This window comes from Dama dama, chromosome 24 (assembly GCF_033118175.1).
Source record: "Dama dama isolate Ldn47 chromosome 24, ASM3311817v1, whole genome shotgun sequence".
NCBI classification, from domain to species: Eukaryota; Metazoa; Chordata; class Mammalia; order Artiodactyla; family Cervidae; genus Dama; species Dama dama.
This window is the reverse complement of record NC_083704.1, coordinates 56,542,845-56,560,958: the sequence shown is the minus strand read 5'-3', so window position 1 is coordinate 56,560,958 and position 18,114 is coordinate 56,542,845. Positions and strand designations below refer to the sequence as shown.

Genomic DNA, 18,114 nt, shown 5'->3' with positions numbered 1-18,114 from the left:
TCCCCCTGCCTCTGCCACAGAGAAGTTCTGAAGCCACTTCTAGAATCCAGGCTGTGGCCCTGCCCTGAGCCTCCTGGCCAACCTCCCCAAAGGGCACACCCATGAGCAGGCGATGTCGACACTGGTCCACCAGGTGCTGGCAGTACTGGATCTCAGCCCTGAGGTCACGGAGGTCCTGATACTCCGTCCGGTACTGCTTCTTGAGGTCTTTGAGCTTCAGGATCAGCAGGAATTCCTCCTCATCGATGATCATCAGCCCTTTGTTCTCATACTCACCTGCAAGGGGATGGAGGAGGTCAGGGAATGAGGGGCCCACCTGGGGTGTGGGGAGGAAGGTGGTCAGAAAGAGGGGGCAGTGCTGGCAAAGCACGAACACAGGGTGAGAAGAAGGGCTGGCAGTGCAGCGAGGAGGTGGACAAGGCATGAGAAGGCTGGGCTACCAGGACAGGTCTCACAGGGAGAGGGAGCTCAGGTCAGGGGACCACACGGCATATTTAGGACCAACAGGAGAGGTGAGTAGAGGAAATGGTACAGATGGCCCACATTCCATGGTTATTTTGATCTTAAACCCCATTAACCAGAATATCCAGTAAATACCTCTATTATACAGGTGTTTATCTTTTTCATAAGTTCTATAAACAAGCTGCCATGACTGGCTAGTACCACAAGGCAGTTGGGCAAGGTTCCTTATTAACAGTAGATGTAAACCCAAATTTCAAATTGTCTTCTTAATTTCAGCATTCACCAGCTACCTTGTTAGAAAGCATCAGACATCTGTATTGTGTCTGGTGGCTGGCAGAGGGCTCCAGGAGGGAGGGGTAAATGATCCTATGAGTCGTCATCTCCACTCACGGTCTCTGCACAGTCCTTTTTGAGGTCTGTCAGCTTGATGAGGGTTGTTGGGTTAAGACAGAATTATCTGTGGAGCCACTCACCTGGCGGTCTACTGCCTATAGCACTTGAAAGTTCAGCAAAGGCATCCTGTCAGTACCCAAGCCCAGGCTCCTGGAGAGTTAGGGTGCATGAGGCAGTCCCCAGTACCTGAGGAAGGGATTAGCACTTCCACTGATGTTTATGGGGGAGAAGTGAGGCACATGAAGTGTCACTGACACCATTCATGGAGAAGCAAGGGCTCCAATTCAAGGTGTCTGCAGTTGGGGGCCCAGAGTTGCCCTCACCTTCACTGCAGGGCAACCTGATCAGCGGGCTGTGGGCCAGTTCCAGTGTGGTTACTTGATAGACACAAATCTTTTTTTTTTTTTTTTTTTTTTTTTGAGCTGTACCATGGGGAATGTGGGATCTCAGTTCCCTGACCAGGGATCAAACCCACTCCTCCTGCACTGGAAGCACCGAAGGACCACTGGACTACCGGGAAAGGCCCAAAAATCCATCACAGAGTAGAGACTTCACAGCACTCTGTTGAGACAGGGAGTGATAACATCTCTTGTATTTCCCAGAGGTTCTCTGATTATCTCCAAAGAAAAAAATTTCTAAGAGTTGAACTTAAGATGATTTTCATTTTTTTTTCATGGAAGACATGTCTCATGTCTAATGTCCCAAATTAAATCACCACTCTGGGCTGACAAGTGGCTACCAGTCAAGGTACCTAGCAGGTATTTTAAAAAATGAACTACTTGATTTGTTCCCTTAAGATAAAAGTTATTTTACTTGGTATTTTACCAACCAATGGGAAAACAACTGCTTGGGGGGTAGGGAAGGGCAAAAATGTTTTCTGATATTCATAAAATCTTAACTATTTAAAAATACTGTTTATTTTTTCTTCATCCCATCCTTTAAAAACATACATTTTTCAGGCATATTGAGGAGTAAGTGATATATCAGCATAATATGCATATGACTTAAAATATGTAAATATAAGGTTGCATATTCAAAGACCTGGAGGAGGGCATGGCGACCCACTCCAATATTCTCGCCTGGAGAATCCCCATGGACAGAGGAGCCTGACGGACTACACACAATCCATGGGGTTGCAAAGAGTCAGACACGACTGAGTGATTAAGCACATATTCAAAGAAGGTGTGGGCAGAGGGACAAAGAAGGACTCTGGCTCCCCAGGGCTGACCAGAGCCAAGTGATGCCCAGAGATGAGGGCTGCACCCTGGCATCCCCTGTGGCTCCCCTTCCAACTCGGTCCTCCAGTACCCACAGCCACCCATCCCAAGCAGGATGACTGAGATCCCACTGTCCCCCAGCTACCTTCTCAGCACGCCTACCTTGCTTCTCCCGTAGTGACTTCTGTAAATTGAGTGCCTCCTTGGTCACGTCGATCTCCCGCTTGATGGCATTGATGCGCTGTGTGGTCTCGCTGGCCCTTTTCCTCCGCTCGTTCAAGATGGATTTGTTTTCTTTGAAGATGCGGTTGATCTCACTACCCCGCTCATTCTTAAAGTCCTCAAAGGCCACAGGCTTGGCGGGTGGGGTGCTGGGCCTGAAGATGGAGAGGGAGATGAAGGGAGAAAAGGGGCAGCTGTCTTGGAGCCACTGGGCACTTCACATTTCTTCCCTGGGGCTTCTGTGAGCTGGAGGTCAGAATTCCTGGGCACTACCTACCCTAGATGGGAGGTAAACTCTATAGGAATGATTCTCTCATCTCTGTTCTATTCAGCCCACTGCAGAAAATTAAAATAAGGAAAACAAAAAAACAAAATACCACTCATTACCTACTGGCAACCACACTTGAATGTATCTCCTTCAGGAATTTATTTGATAAGTTTTTTAATATTTGGATCATGCAGTATATATAATTCTGCATCCTTTTTCACAGAAGCATTCTTTCATGCTATTAAAAACTCTTTGAGAATTCTAGTTATTATTAACTAGATGTAAGATGAAGTGCCGGGTAGGTGAAAGCAGACTGTCTGCAACTTACTTTGAAATCCGTAAAAAAAAGATGGATGAAAATATGAAGAGAAAGACACATGATGAAATACTATAGTAACAGTACAATCAAGAGGGTGTTCACTATACAGATCTTTCAATTTCTCTGAATGTTTGGAAATGTTCACAAGCTGGAGAAAAATTCTTCATGTACATCTTTGTACAATTCAAGGGAAGAGAGAATCATTCACTTGGTGCCCTTTCCCTAATTAACTACTGAAGGTGTTACCAAAAAAATTTTCCTTTTGCTTTTAAAATTAATGACACAATCTTTTTATATAAATTTTTGTCTAAATCTCTGATTATTTCCTCAGGACAGATTCCTAAAAACTCAATTACTCACTGACCGGGGGAGAGGAACTGCGTGGCTGGAGGAAGGGTCTCATACTTGAGAATTTTGTATCTTTTGAATACATTACTTACCCATAATGTGCAAATTTAATTATTTAAATAATTGCTATTTGGAGGTTCTGAAATGATTTCGTGTATAACTCTACATGATGCCAACTGTACACGATGATAACTGTACAGGGTGACTCCTGAGGCTGAACCAATTTGCACTTGTATAAGCAACCATGTTTCTTCTTTTGGGACTGCTCCTAGTCTTTGCCTGTTACCCCTGTTTTATTTCTTTTCTATCTGCAGGTGCTCTTTCCACATCATACTCTGGTTTTGTATGATCTGGCACAGGAGCTAGCATCAGATGGTCACCTGGGTGGGCGTAATTCCTCCTTTGGGGAGTCAGAGGCCAGGGGCTCAGTATTGGAGGTCTCCCGGTCCCGCACAAGCATGTCTTTGACATCCCCATCCTTGGAGGAAGGGGTCAGCTGGGTCTTGGAGACAGAAACATCCAAGTCCTTGCCGCTCAGAGGACTGCTGGCACCCTCCTTTCTTGCTGAGGAGCTGGAAGGAGAAGGGAGGGGGACCCGGCTCAGTGCCTCTGACACTGAGGGGAGGAATCTTGCTCAACACTCATACACCAGAACCCCATCCCACTCAGCTCCCGTCTTAACACACACCTCAGCCAAAGGGCGAAGAGTACAGCCCTAAGCCATGCACGTGGGGAGGAGGAGGGGAGCATTTGTCTCCCTTTTATCAGAACAAGGGGTCCTCCCTCAGCTGTCTTGGTAGGAGAAACCTGGGAGGAACAGGTAGTCTCCAGTTTGGAAGCATGAGGACCTTGGCGTGGGCCACAGGCTCTAAGGAGCATCCTGGCTGCTGAGGCAGGAGTCACACAGGTGCCGCTGGGAAGGAAAGCAGGGCCCTCACCCTGGGCGCGTCTGTCTGAGGCTCAGCAGTAAAGACAGACACGTCTGTACCCCTGCTCTGACCAGCCCATGACCTGCTCACCCACCTACATCAGTGCCCACACCAGCTCCCGGGGAAAGAGCCATCTCTCTCCACATGATGGCGCCCAGGGCCCTCCCTCCCAAGAGGCACGTGAGAGCAGGGCTGAACTGAAGGGAGGATGTCCGTGGCTCCCTCCATGACTGCTTCCTTCTCTGTTCTTCTTGCAACAGGTGTGGCCTGGGGAACCAAGCCTCGATCTCCCTGACACACGGGTTACCTGACAGCAGGACAGAGGGGTGACCGCCCTCCTGAAGAGGCAGGAGGAGGCCAGGACATCCCGCCACCCGACGCCGGTCCTGCACATGACAGTTTTCTGCCGTCAGCTCTGACCCATGTCCTTTCACAAGGAAAAGGTGATAATGGTAACAACATGTTGCTATTGAGGTCTTCCAGGGACGGGGGCTGCGTTTACTCACTTATCCTCAAAACCAGCCCAGTGACTGATGCTATTATTATTATTATTCCCACTTAGGGGTTGGAAACCGAGGCAGAGAAGCTCTCATGCCTCACAGAAGGTGACCCTCTTGGGTGAGAGAACTACGCAGTAGGGAGGTGAGCCCGGGAGTCACCCTCAGAGTGGGGGCTTTGTCCACCACAACACAGCACTTCCCAAAGAGGCCGGCTCATTAAGGGCACCTTGACACTCCTTCCACCCTGCACCCACAAATGTGTCTTGCCTGCAAGGTGAGCTGGGGTTTTTAGGGGACATATGGGTGCCAATTAGCTGGGTCACAGAAGGAACGTGGTGGTAGGGTGGGTTTTCATGTGAAGTACCAGAGGGCGAGGGGCAACCCAGCTTCTCATTTCCACTCTACCAATCCTCAGCAGTGTGACCTCGGAATGACCTCCCCGCTCTGAGCCTCAGTTTCCTTATCAGTAAACGAGACGTTAACTCCCACCTCACAGAACCGCTGTGAGTATGACAGATGAGCAGTCCCAGCCTGGGCCCCACAGATGCTGTTAGTATTGGCAGGGGTGATGTCCATTGTGACCACCCCACCCCGTCACTAAGACCGGGGGAAAGGAGGGACAGCTGTGTCCCCTTCACCAGCCAAGGAGGGCAAGGTGCTGATCAGCGGGAGCAGCAGGAAAGTCACTCACCTGAGCTGCTCTTTAAACATCTTCTTGGACTTGGATTTCTTCCCAGGTTTGGTAGAGAAAGGGGCGACTCCGAGTCCAAAGCCTTGTCCGTCAGGCTCGCCCACTAGGTGGCCGTCAGCGTCTACGAGCCCTGCCTGGACAGAGGCCAGTCACAGGTCTGCAGGTCAGATCAAGTGTTCAGGCCCCTGGTGGACATGTTCATCCCACACACTGAGAGGTGGCTCCTGCGGATGTCACTTCAGGCTGTCCCCATGTCAGCTGTCCCTGACCACCCCACCAAACATCCACTTTCTGCGCCAACTGTTCTCATAGGTGGCGTCTCATCCACACTCTGAGACGCCTGAGGCCCATTTCCAATTTCTCACTCACTGGACAGGAGTTCTTTATGTGGCCAGAGCAGGGCGTTTTGAATTCATACATGGTTGCCTCTTGCATGGGTCATTCCATGCTCATGCTGATGTTAACCTTTACCTGTTACAACCCTAGATCTGCTTTAATGCAGGGCACTCACTGCCTCTGGCAAGACCCAGGAATGCAAAACTCTGATGTGAGTCTTGTCGGTAAGAGGCAATTGTGCTTACCTTCTGGACAGCAGAGATGGCTGCATAGTCATTCTTGTCTATGAGGGTGTACTTCCTGCGCAAAGCAGACTCCACTTCCTGTTCCTGTTGGCTTGGGAGACAGAGTGAAAGAACCCCTCACACCTGGGGCAATCTGAGCCCACTGGGGCGAGCACCAAGTTCTGGAGTTAGAAGTTGTTTGTGTGTGGCCCCTGAGACAGAGCCACGCCCTCATCCTGAGCCAGACCAAACAAAACACGCTCATTCTCTGCTCTCCACTCCTCAAAGCATGTACCCACTGTCCAGTCCCCAAATCCGCAGGGGTCACCCTATGTGTCAAGGACAGCTGCTCTAAGATGACCTTTGACAAGGACCCCAAGCCTGCATCATGCATCCCCATCTGTCTCTAACAGGCCCTTCGGAATCACGTGCCCAGCTTCTGTGTTACCACCTAGCACGAGCCAGTCGGCTACAGGTATGTCTGTACCCCAGTAAACCACAAATCCCTCTTGAGGTGGGGAAGGGGGTGCCAGGAACATCTGGCTACACAAAGAACTCCTGTCGAGTGAGCGAGCTCAGGAAACCAGGGGCTGCCTCCTCTCTGTGTAGCCCTCAAAGCGGGGGCTGTCCTCCCCACTTCCAGGAGGACCTGAGAGCTCAGAGGCAGACTGCTGGGGTCACCCGGGGCTGCCATATCCAGAGGCCTCTGATCCGGCTCCTCGCACACCAGACAGAAGGCAGAGCACCTGGAGGCCGGGCACCCAGACCATGGGAAAGGAAGATGGCAGCCTGATGCAAGACTGGGTGGGTGTGGTGGGTCCCTTACCTCAGCACCACCCGGAACTGGTTGAACACCTCCTGGATCTGCCTGAGGTTGATTATCTGGAGAGGAGAGCAAGGCAGAGGTTAGACCAGGGGCACCCCGGGACTAAGGCTGTGTCTGTGGAGAAATCAGGACCCCTTGGCTAAGCCTGGGACCATGTGTCTCAAGAAGGGCCTTGTACCAACACCCTCTCAGCAAAGTGGCAGTCAAGCCCTCCTCAAGAACAAAGAAACCCTTGATTAGTAGTTTGGAAACTATTTACTGAGGCTATAAAAAAATCACCTTTTCTGACTGAAGAGTTATATGAAATTGAAATGACTGTAGTTCTTGAAGGTACTAAGAAAACATCTAAATAAAATTAACTGTCTCAGCTCTCTCCTGCTTCCAAAAGGAGCCATTATGAACTGTTCTGTGTGGGCACAGACACATACACACACCTGCGGCTGAAGGAAGACCATCAGCCTCTCTTGACCCCATTGCCCTCTAGCATTAGCCTTGACACCTTGGTCATTCTGGGCCTGCCCTCTGGCAGCTGCTCACAGTAACAGGCTGGACAAGGCACTGTCCATGAGCCCCCTGATGAGAGGGCTGCCAGCCTATGCTCTGAAAACAGAATGCCTCTTTCCCCCTGAGAGTCTTCCCTTTGTGGCTGCTCTATTCCTCCTTGGCCCACTCCAGCATGGGCCCTGGAGGGATCCACCTTGTAGACAACCAGCAGGACCGTCATCCTTTAATGCCCTCCCCCTGCCTGCCACCGACAAGCCCCTGAGGTGTTGCATCTCAGTTCATCCTAGCTCGGTTTCCCTCCCCACCATACAGGTCAAGCCACCAGAGTACACGCGCGTGAGCATTTTCCTGAGGCCACTCAGCAGGGAGACTGCTGAGCTCCGAGGGTCAACCCAGAGCAGCTTGGCTCTAGAATCTGTACTGGTGGCCCAGTGATGGACCACCCCCACTGTGTTCAAGGCTTGGACCACCTCCCACGTGGTCAAGGCTTGGACCACCCCCACTGTGGTCAAGGCTTGGACCACCTCCCCTGTATTCAAGGCTGTGGGCCACTCTGTGGGGCACCCACAGCCTTGCGACCCTAAACATAGATGCTGAGGCCTCATTGGGCTGAAGGGCCCTGAGGCCAGGAATCCAGCACCGCCTACCCTACACCCTCTGCACCCTCTCAGTGAGGTTCCCAGGCTAGCGCAGCATACATCATGGTGTGGCTGGGAGACAGAGGCCCGGGCCAGCCAGACATGGTGGTCCTGAGAGGCTCCTTACGTCAATCTCTTCCAGCGTTCCCTCCAGGTACCTTCGCACCTGGGAGTTGATCTCAGCAATCTGGATTTCATCCATAGGGTCATAGTTCACGAGGGTACGGTTGGCCTTGGAGAAGGAAGAGGAACATACTGTTAAGCTCCAAGCGCCCGAGCCCAAGCAGGGTGGCAGGGACCATTCTGAGGACCAAAGTGGGGAGGCTGGGCAGATAGCCTGGCTACCCAAGTCACTCCACTCCCTTCATCACCATGTCCTAGTAGGGAGGGCCTGACTCACAGGCCAGGTGGTTGGGTCAGCACAGGACAACCAGGTGAGGCAGGGAAAGAAAGGCTGCCAGACAATGGCCTGCTCCTCCAAGCCGGAGGGCTCTGCTGGCTGAGTCTCAGCAGACTGTGGGATGAGGGAGGGAGGGGGCGCCTCTGCCTTGAGACCCTCTGGACCATGAGCATCAGCTCAGACCAGCACTGGAGGTCTCCTGCCCCCCACCTCTACCTTCCAGCTCCCTGCTGCCCCTAATAACCATCCAGCCTGTCCACCTCCCTGACCTTGAGCCATCATCAGGCTGTCTGCCTCTGTACCCCCACCTGCCAGGCCTGTGGCCCCTGCCCTTCATCCCCCTGCCTACTGCCTGGCTCTGCTCCCTGACCATCTGACAGCCCTGCCCATAACCTGTTCTTCCAGGGTCTCTGTCCAACAGACATCCCTGATCCCCCAGGCCTTCTGCCCCCGAAGTCTCTGTTCCCTCAGTCCCCTGTCTACTCAGCCCCTGACCCACGTGGCCCCCTGTCCACCCAGTCCCTCTGCTCACCCAGCCCACCCTCTGATCCATCCCTGCTGACTCACTGCCCCCTCCTAGTCCTTCTGCCCCCTTGGTACCCTGACCCCAGTCCCTCCAGGATTCCGCCCACCACCTCTAGCCCCTTACCAGGCTGTCATGGATGGCTAGTTCCTGCTTGAGCAATGCTAGCTCCTTCTCCAGGTTCTTGACCATTCTCTGCAAGGGAAGCATATTGCGGGGGTGGGGGGGGGTAGCATAGAGGACAGTCAGAGAAGCCACTTATGTCCCGTCCTTGGACATCCTGGCCCTTGCAGGTAATCTGTGGAGTGTTATCTCAACATCTGGACAATTCCCTCCCAGCTGGTGACTTTTCCCCAACTGGGTGAGTTTAGAGTTTGAAGGGGTTTCAGCACTTCTCTGTCCCTTGCCTCTTACTTGCAGGGGAGACTGAGAACAGAGTGAGTATGGGCAGCACTAGGACCACCCTCAAGCCCGACTCCAGGGGCTCCAGCATACTTCAGTCCACCAGGGTCACCGCCCTGTCCACACAGCCTGTGCCTCCAGGACGCTGTCACCCTCATCCTCTGCAGCCACTGCACAAAGCACCAGCATTCCCCACCGACAGGCATGCCACCTCCATCCATTGCTGCTATAAACAGTGCTGCAGAACACCTCTGCTCTTCCATCTTTGTGTAGGCTAACAGTGACCTATGCGCTCTGTGACCTGCCCTGGTACTCCTTGCCTACGCTTCTGCCCCTGCTCACACCACTCCCACCAAATGAGCACGCTCCTGCCTCTGTGCTGCCTGTCCCCTCTGCCTGGGACGCTCTTCTCCCAGGTATTCACACAGCTCACCTGGCTCAAGTCTCTGTTCAAACACTGCTAAATTAGGCGCCCCTCAATCACCCCATGTAAAACTGCAATCCCCTCCCACTCTCACACCACTCTTTTTTAAAAATCTTGCTCTAGTTGTTTTTTCATAGAACATACCCTAGAACAGTGCTAACAGAACTTGCTGTAATGATGGAAAGGTTCTGTTTGTGCCACAAGCCACACAAAGCTATGGAACGCTTACAATGTGACTAGTGGGACAGAGGAAGTGAATCTTTTTTTTAATTTTTAATTTTATTAGAGCACGTCCTTGGAGGTCCCGTGGTTAAGACCCTGCACTTCCACTGCTGAGGGTATGGGTTTGATCCCTGGTTGGGGAACTAGTATCCCTGTGTCATGAAGTGTGACCAGAAAGAAAGTTTTGTGGTTTTTGTTTTTTTTTTACTGATTTCAGAAGCCATGTGTGAGTAGTGGCTACTGTATTGGACAGTGAAGCTCTAGAACCTAACCTATTTTAGTTTTAAGAAAAATTATATATATTTAAGTTATACAACATATGATGTTTTAATATACATGTACCCGGTGAAATGACTACTATAGTCAAGCTAATTAACATATCCACTAGTTACCATTTTTTGTGTATGTGGTACAGCTTCTGAGATCTACTTCCCTTGCAAATTTTCAGTATACAGCACACTACTAACTAATTCACCATGCTATATGTTAGATCCCCAGAACTCTTAGAACTAAAAATATGTACCTTTGACCCACATCTCCCATATCTCAGCCTGCCTCCTCCCAATCCTGGTAACTAACTGCTCTGCTTTCTGCTTCTGTGAATTTGACTTTGTTAGGTTCCACAATATAAGTGAAATCATACAGTGTTTTTCTTTGTGTACGTGGCTTATTTCACTTAGCACAATGACCTCGAGGTTCATCCATGTTGTCGCAAATGGAAGAATCTAGAACTGACTGATTTATGTTTATTAAATCTGTCTCTCCCATCTCCAGTGAACTGTCAGCTCTTCAAGACAGATTTGTGTTTCTGTTGATCCACTGACGTGTCCCAAGTGCTTCAAAAAGTGCCCGGCACGTAGTAAGTACTTCATAAACTTTAGCTGAACGAATAAATGATACATTTCTAGAAACAGAATTGCTTAGTCATTTTACATGTGATAGATACTGTCCTTGAGTTTTGCATATAAGCAGCCCAGGACTTCACGTTGAGAACCTTCGGTGTGAACAATAGGCTTCCTTTAATTGTCAAAAATGGCCACTAGAGGGAGCCCCTGACAGCTGGGTCTCAGGTGTAGTTGTTTAGTCACTAAGTCTTGTCTGCCTCTTCTGCAACCCCATGGACTGTAGCCTGTCAGGGTCCTCTGTCCATCTGGTGACCAAAGCAGTGACCAGTCTGTAGCAAGGGGTCCTGGTGGCTCACTGGCAAATTAGGGCACGAAGCCTGAACTCAAGACACATGACCAGGGTCCAAATTCTGACTCTGTCCCTCTGGGAAACCTCAAGATAGTCCTTCAGGTGGACTTCCTATGAGGTGACTGAGGGAAGTCCTATGAGAGAGGACTGGTGGCCAGCCCCTACTCATCTTCACCCCCTCGTCCCAGCTGAGGGATCTCAGTTCTAGAAAATGCACTCTACCCAGCCAGGGAAACTGGCTGAGCTGCTGGGGACCTCCAGCTTGATGACTCCTCCATCCATTGTGGCACGAGGAGCCAGGCTGAGACCTCTGGGCCAGTCGGGTGATGGCTGAAACAGGCCATCTGCTGTCCTGGGTCACCAGGCTCCGAGCTGCGCCCTGAGAGCGTGAAGCCACTTCTCTTACTGCCTGGTAGGCTTAGTGGCCTCTATCTGTCCTCCTCTACTGACTGACTGGAAAGAAACTGCCTAGAAACAGAACTGGAACAGCTGACCCCACAGAATAGGGTCTGGCAGCACCTCCTGGTGGACCAACTCCCTTTTAAGACACAGTAGCATTTTCTGGATGGAAAAAAAAACACGCCTTGGAGACAACACAGACCCCACGTTAAGTTCCTTGATGGTTAGGTATTTCCATTATAAATGTAATGAGGATAATTCAGAGAGTTCTGCTTAAGTTCAGGCAGGCTGGGAACAGCTCTCAGCCAAAGCAGTTACCCTATTTTGACCTCACTGCAGCATATAAGTGCATTTCTTCTTGGCAGACTAGGATACCCCAAGTCTTTCTGCTGTCTGTTTATACCCATGACTCACAACCCTTCCACCACCTCATGCAATCACAGACATAGTGGGAAGGTCACTGGACGTCTTCAGTCCAACTTCCTAGTTCACAGATGAATACCCTGAGGCTCAGACTGTGAGCAACTCACCGCAGACAGCTGGTAGCAGAGGTGGACCAGGAACTCAGTCTCCCACCTTTCAGCCAACACCGCCAGCCAAGGAAATCCTACAGAAGCAATTCCACCCCCTTCAAAACAGGCATCAGTACTGAAAATGCTGCTGGAAACAACCTGGGAATACTGACTACAGTCTAGGAAAGGAGGCACTAAAATACCTTTCCAGATCTCTCTCAAGAACTCGTGCATAGAAAGGAAAAGGCTTATCATAGAGATTATAAACACATTCGCATTTGGCGACATGGCAACTTGGCTGTCCAGAACCAACAGTGCAGATTTCAGAACAGGAATTACATTAAAATGAAAGTCCTTGCCATCAGGTGCAATGCCCACCCAGTCAGGTTCAGAGGTGGTAATGTGGTAGTCCTAAGCTAAGTGAATACCAAATAAGAAAACAAGAAAAATAAATAAGAGAAGCTCCAAGCTACAGAAAAGCATAGAAAATAATGCCATGAAACTTTGGGAAGACCACCCTAAAATCTGACTTTTTAACAGCATGCTAAATGCTGGCTGCAGATACTTTTTGTTTTCAAAAGAAATGAAACATTTAAGATAAATGTGAAGCCCCTGGGCCCCACTCTGAGTCCATTCCCCACCCTGACATCCAGAGGGAACCCCCAGCTCAGTTTGGTCTTTTCACTCCCACACGTTTTTGTGACTACACGCACACGTATGCACTAAGAATAATCAGCATTGCTTTTTATGTTCTTTATACTTGGTATGAATGATAGATGCCACCATTTCAATCCCCAAGTTGTTTTCTCACTAGCGATTATCCATGCTCAAACCTCAAGCTCTGGCTTCCTCCCTCCACAACCTACTTAGCTACTCCTGTTAAAGGCTATTAATTGTGTTCCTAACTTTTCACCATTGCAATAAGCGGTGCAGCACCGTTTTCTGTAAGTCTCTATGTGCATACGCGAGAATGCCACTAGACTGTACACCTAGAAGTGACACTGCTGGTCTGCAGAACTAAGTGGACTGCTAACTAACATTTCCTAAACATTTACGCCATGACAGCACTGTGCTAATTTGATTTCTACTCATTACCTTACTCTTCACAACATCTCTTTGAGGGTGGACTCTGTTATTCTTCCCTTAGAAAGAACAAGTATCTTACTGAGGCTAGACAGCCGAGAGAACAGGCTACTGAACCAGGATAGCCCAATGCACGTGCCAGGGCTCTTAACTACAGTACAAGTCATTCTCCAAGTGAGGTCCCGCAACAGCAGCACTGGGAACACTTCGGAGAAATCTGAACCCTCAGCCCCACTCCAGACCAAGGGAATCAGGAACTCTGGGAACAGGTCCAGTGACCTGTGGTTCAGTGAGCCCTTGGGGTAATTCTCTAAGCTCTACTTCTTCCTCAACCTCCAAACCACGGTTTAGATACACAGAGCCCTGGGACTGTTATTTTCCTTCAGGATTTAGAGTCTGGAAAGTTCAGCTGATGTGTCATGGGTTTAGGGCACACATGTGCTCCTCTCCAATAACTATGATTGCATAAGCATCTTAAAGGAAAAGCAAATTATTGGTAAATGTATTTTTACTTCAGTAGATGTTGCCAAAATGCTCTCCAAAGTGGTTGGCAATTACCCTTTGACCAGAAATAAATAAGATCTGCTGTTTTGCACATACTCACCATGGTTTGCATTGTCAGAAAATGTCTAATTTTTGCTAGTCTGAAGGTGGAATTCCACTAAGATTTTAAATTGCATTTCCCTGGTTAGTCTTGATGCTGAGCATTCCTCCTGATTGATCAGCTGTATGCCGAGAGGGATCGCTCAGGCTGGGAAGAAAGCGGTTCAGTAGTGACCTAGCCAGATGAGTCTGAGAGACAGCCCACACGGATTAAGCTCAGAAGCAGCTCAAAGGACTCCTATGCAGAAGCCCTGAGGCCCCAGCAATTGGGTGGGGGCCTGATCTAGCCCTTTCACCTTGGTGGCTGCTCCCAAGGGGGTCTCTAGGGACTCTGAACACTGACCTACCCCAGAACAGAAAGCAACTGACTCAGGATAGCATGGGTATCTTTGGTGAAGGCAGGAAAGGAAGCCAGGCTCATGGGATCCAGGCAGCAAACCCATACATCTTCCCCAGAGGGAGACACCTGCCTACACCCTTAATACCTCAGCGTCATACTTTTCATTGATGGCAGGCTCGGTGGTGACCAGCTTCATCCTGCTGGCAAACCGTAGTGAAGACAACTGAAAAACAGATCAGACAAACCTCTATGTTCCTGGCAAATTACTTGTGACTAGAGACATTTGCTAAACAATGCCTAAAGGAGTCCACTAGAAAACAGATCTCCCCAAAGAGAGGAGTGCTCCATGGGCCCATGGAGTGACATCCGGGGGGTCTTGTCTGCGTCCCTCCAGGGGCACAGCCAGCCAGGGGTGATTATGGCCGGAGGCCCGTGGGTAGGTGCTTGGGAGACAGCCCCGGAGCACTGATGTTCCATGAGGAGTGGGGGGCTGCTCCCTGGTGTGAGGAGCAGCCAGAGGCACATGAGGCAGGCCCTGACATCCCAGCCTCAGACTACGCTGGGCTAACTCAGGGCCTGAAGCAGGGAGGCAGACTCAGAGGAGGGATGGGTCACCCAGAAGTAGCCTGAGGAAGGCCTGAAAGGGCTCTTCCACTGGACAGTCTTGTCTAGTGGTGAAGAGCTCTGCACAGACCAACCGACTACATCCTCAGAAGGGTCTTGTAACCTCTCTGTAAAGTCGGGGAGACCTGGCTTACAGGGTCACTGGGAGACTGAGTGCTCAGGTGCGTAATGTGCTCTGGACAGAACTGGCCCCCAGTCATCCCCCAAAGAGGCCCCTGTCATTAGAGTTACCTCTGTGTGGGGTGAAGCCGACTCCTGCTGCAAGCGCAGCAGCACGTGTGGCCACGACTCCCTTGTACACACAGGCAGGGCCACTGCATAAAGCAACATGAATCATGACAGGCACTGCTTTCAAGTTAGAACACTTGGAGAAGAATCATGACCTTCCACACTGCCAATCTGCCTTTGTCCCAACCCCTGGTAGCCCTTCCTAGCAGCTCCTTGGGGCTCCTGTGGGCTCGGTCCTGGGCAGAGATCCCAGGTGGTATGGGTACAAGCCTCTGGGGACAGCAGGTGCCAGGAGAGCTGCTCCCTGAGGTGGGCATAAGGGGAGAGAGGGTCTTCCACGGTCTAGGAGGACAGATTTCTCAACCAGGCAGCCAGGAGGCCCAATAGTCACATGACTCCTCTTGGGGTTCACTCACGCTTTATGATACTCTGAAACCAGTAGGTCCTGAAGCCTTCCTCTGGGGATGCTGCCTGCACGTCAGCTGGAGCTCCCCTCCCTGGCCTCCCACATCCCAGGGCGCTGAGTGTGCAACAGGAGAACTCCCCCTGGAAGCTGGGACAGTCGCTACTGCACAAAGCTGGGAGGCCCTGCAGGAGCATCTCTCCCTGCAGTGCCTGACCTCTTTCACTGAGTGGATTCTGCATACGACTGAAGCTTGCCCTGAGCCATCCACATTTGAGTAAAATGTCTAGGGAGAGATTTCTAGTCCTATCTCATTTATGATGAGCTGGGAGGAGAGGCAGGGAGCCCCAGCTATGTGGACTCTGCTGTGTCACTAGCTCAGCTCTTATTCCTGCCTCTGGTTCTCATAAGCCTCTCACCTCCTCAGATCACCTGTTTCCTGCTGCTGAGTTCATCTCCCTGAGCCACGAGTCTGGCCACAACCCTCTTTCACTAAAGCCCTGTGACAACCCCTGCCATCTTCAGGAGAGCAGCCAAGGCCCCAGCATGGCCACCAGGGCTCCTCCAGCCACTCACCTTCTCCTTCCTCTTTCCTGAGCCTCCCGCTGCGTGGGTCAGACACAGTGCTTGCCCCTCCCAGCTGACGCACAGCCTCCTCCCCTCACAGCGGCTCCCACACTCAGCTCGCCCCCTGCCTTGCCTCTCCCCTGGCACAGCTTCTGCCCCTTGGGACTTGGTATCTTGATCCCGGCTGGAGCCCCTTTGGTAATTTTGGCTCAGACTCATCCCCTGGATCCGTCCACTCTTGACCATGTCTGCAGCTACTGAGTCAGTTTACCCAGTCTGGCATGCCTGAGGATGGATGCTAACCCGGCTGCACTGACTGTCCTTACATACCGTCTCTTCTAACTGAGCAGCTTCTCCATAGATGTTTGTCACGAGGACCATGTTGCAATTTCCCCCTGCAGAAAGCAAGACACAGAAGGTCTGTGAACCATGTGGATTTTCTGCCAAAACATTCCTTTGAGGCTGGTGGCAGTGGTCTGTTATTATCTGAGCGCTTGGGTCCCCTCAAAATTCATATATTGAAGTCCTAGTGCCCAAGGTGATGGCATTTGGAGGCGGGGCCTGTAGGAAGTGATTAAGTTTAGATGAGGTCATGAGGGTGGAGCCCCATGATAGGATCAGTGCCCTTAAAAGAAGAGAGAGAGAGAGCAGCACTCTGTCTCTTTGTGATCTTTCTCTTTTCTTTCTCTCTCTTGGTCATGTGAAGACACAAGGAGAAAGCGGCCATCTACAAGTCAGGAAGACAGTTTTCACCAGGAACCATTCCTGCTGGACCTTGATCTGGGACTTCCAGCCTCGAGGGTGAGAAACAGATGTCTGCATAGTGTGAGCGCCCCAGTCCATAGTTCTTTGAGATAGCATATGCTTGTCCATAGTCCCAGTCCATAGTATTTTGTTCTAGCAGCCTGACCCGACTGAGGGCCAGAGAAGACACACAAAAGCAGGCACAAGCCTGGGAGGCAAGGGGAAGGAGAGAAGAGGGAGAGGCCGCCAAATGTACCTAAAGAGGAGCTAGGGAGAAAGCAGAGGCGAGATGGCTGGGGCAGGGCAGAGGCCTGGGGCCAGGGCTTTGCTTATGGGGGACACACAGTTAATAATCACACACCTACCTTCAGGCCCAACGCGAAAGCCTGGGAACACAGGATGACAAGACACAGCCCCTGCTCCTCAATCAGGGAGGCTGAAGGAAAGGGAAGACCTCACAGGAGAGGCCCTCCACCTGGGGCTTCAAGGCGATGAAGGATTCTGCCAGCTGGTTCAGGGATGGGGGGACACGAGAGGGTGCCCCCAGTAGAGGCCAGAGCTTAGGCAAAGCCTCTGAGGAGGGGGCAGAATGGCATGGGGGACAGGAGAGGGCACTGGGCTTGACTGTGCCTTTCCAGGTGTGTCTGAGGTCACTGTGAAAAGGCTGCAGGTAAGTCCATGCCGCGGGGAGGGAGCAATTCCATTACCAGCAGCAGCAGACAGGCCAGTCCTGTCCCTCCTCCCTGCACCGCATCCACCCCTCACCTAATGAGTCCTTGAGGGCGTGGGTGAGCTTGCACTGCCGGAAGGGGATGTGGTCTCGCTTCTGGTCCCCGAGGGCAATGATGGCCTGCTCCAGGAATGACAGCGATTTGTTGATGTAGGTGGCTTCCTTCAGGACTCGGCCCTCAGACTACAAACCAAAGGTCAGTTCTGCTTCAGGCCAAGTGGAGAGGCTGCCCCACAAACACGCTGCAGGTCTGAGGCCAGGCCAGAGCCTCCTGCCCAGAAGCAGGATCTTCTCTTCCTGTCTTGTACTCCATGTCGGGCTAATAGGAACACTCCCAGGAATGCTGATGCAGATATTCATGAGTGAATGCTCATATGAATGTGAATACTTGTGTGAATATTCATATGAATACTCCCTTAAGAGTCACACTGTTATGAACATACAGGGGAATATTTGTGCAGATATTTGAGCAAATAATCCTGGGAATATACAAACATTCATTCAACACACAAATACAAACATTCATCTGAATGCTCTTCTGAATGCTCTTCTGAATACTTATGCTAATACTCATATGAATATGTATGTGAGATGAAAAATTCATGCAAATATTCATCATATGAACACTCATGCACAGAGAAATGCTAATAAGAGCATGGAGCACTGACTGAGCACTGCCTGCCAGGCACTTTGCTGAGAATTTAGGAGCCATCATCTCATTTAGCATTTACAACAGTCCTGCCAACTAGGAACTGCCTCTCTGATGCAGCTGTTTCACCCCTGCTAGTTCTGTCACCACACTGAACTGCGCCTAGCTAGGAACGGTGCTCACGAATGCC

The 18,114-nt window shown here is 50.9% G+C and overlaps 2 protein-coding genes across 18 annotated transcripts in view; one reads left to right on the top strand and one right to left on the bottom strand.

Annotated features, from left to right (window-relative positions):
- KLHL18 (kelch like family member 18) overlaps window positions 1-18,114 on the top strand; it is a 107,612-nt gene that overhangs the window by 28,695 nt on the left and 60,803 nt on the right. For 6 of the 17 annotated variants that reach the window (XM_061128752.1, XM_061128757.1, XM_061128754.1 and 3 more), the window contains 5 exons: window positions 4,419-4,610; window positions 4,721-4,932; window positions 6,323-6,384; window positions 10,623-10,707; window positions 16,508-16,602. The gene's annotated coding sequence lies outside the window, so the exon portion shown is untranslated. Of the gene's footprint in view, window positions 1-4,418; window positions 4,611-4,720; window positions 4,933-5,073; window positions 5,162-5,395; window positions 5,513-6,322; window positions 6,385-10,622; window positions 10,708-16,507; window positions 16,603-18,114 lie in introns of all 17 variants that reach the window. The other 11 variants (XM_061128747.1, XM_061128746.1, XM_061128743.1 and 8 more) reach the window with 11 other exon arrangements.
- Window positions 1-18,114, bottom strand: part of KIF9 (kinesin family member 9) — a 40,723-nt gene that overhangs the window by 9,034 nt on the left and 13,575 nt on the right. The window contains exons 8-18 of the mRNA XM_061128737.1: window positions 17,311-17,458; window positions 16,132-16,196; window positions 14,125-14,202; window positions 8,927-8,995; window positions 8,005-8,109; window positions 6,736-6,791; window positions 5,931-6,021; window positions 5,350-5,483; window positions 3,610-3,801; window positions 2,235-2,449; window positions 100-276 (exon numbers count right to left, since the gene is read on the bottom strand). Coding sequence (XP_060984720.1) covers window positions 100-276; window positions 2,235-2,449; window positions 3,610-3,801; window positions 5,350-5,483; window positions 5,931-6,021; window positions 6,736-6,791; window positions 8,005-8,109; window positions 8,927-8,995; window positions 14,125-14,202; window positions 16,132-16,196; window positions 17,311-17,458 — 1,330 coding nt within the window. The remainder of the gene's footprint in view (window positions 1-99; window positions 277-2,234; window positions 2,450-3,609; window positions 3,802-5,349; window positions 5,484-5,930; window positions 6,022-6,735; window positions 6,792-8,004; window positions 8,110-8,926; window positions 8,996-14,124; window positions 14,203-16,131; window positions 16,197-17,310; window positions 17,459-18,114) is intronic.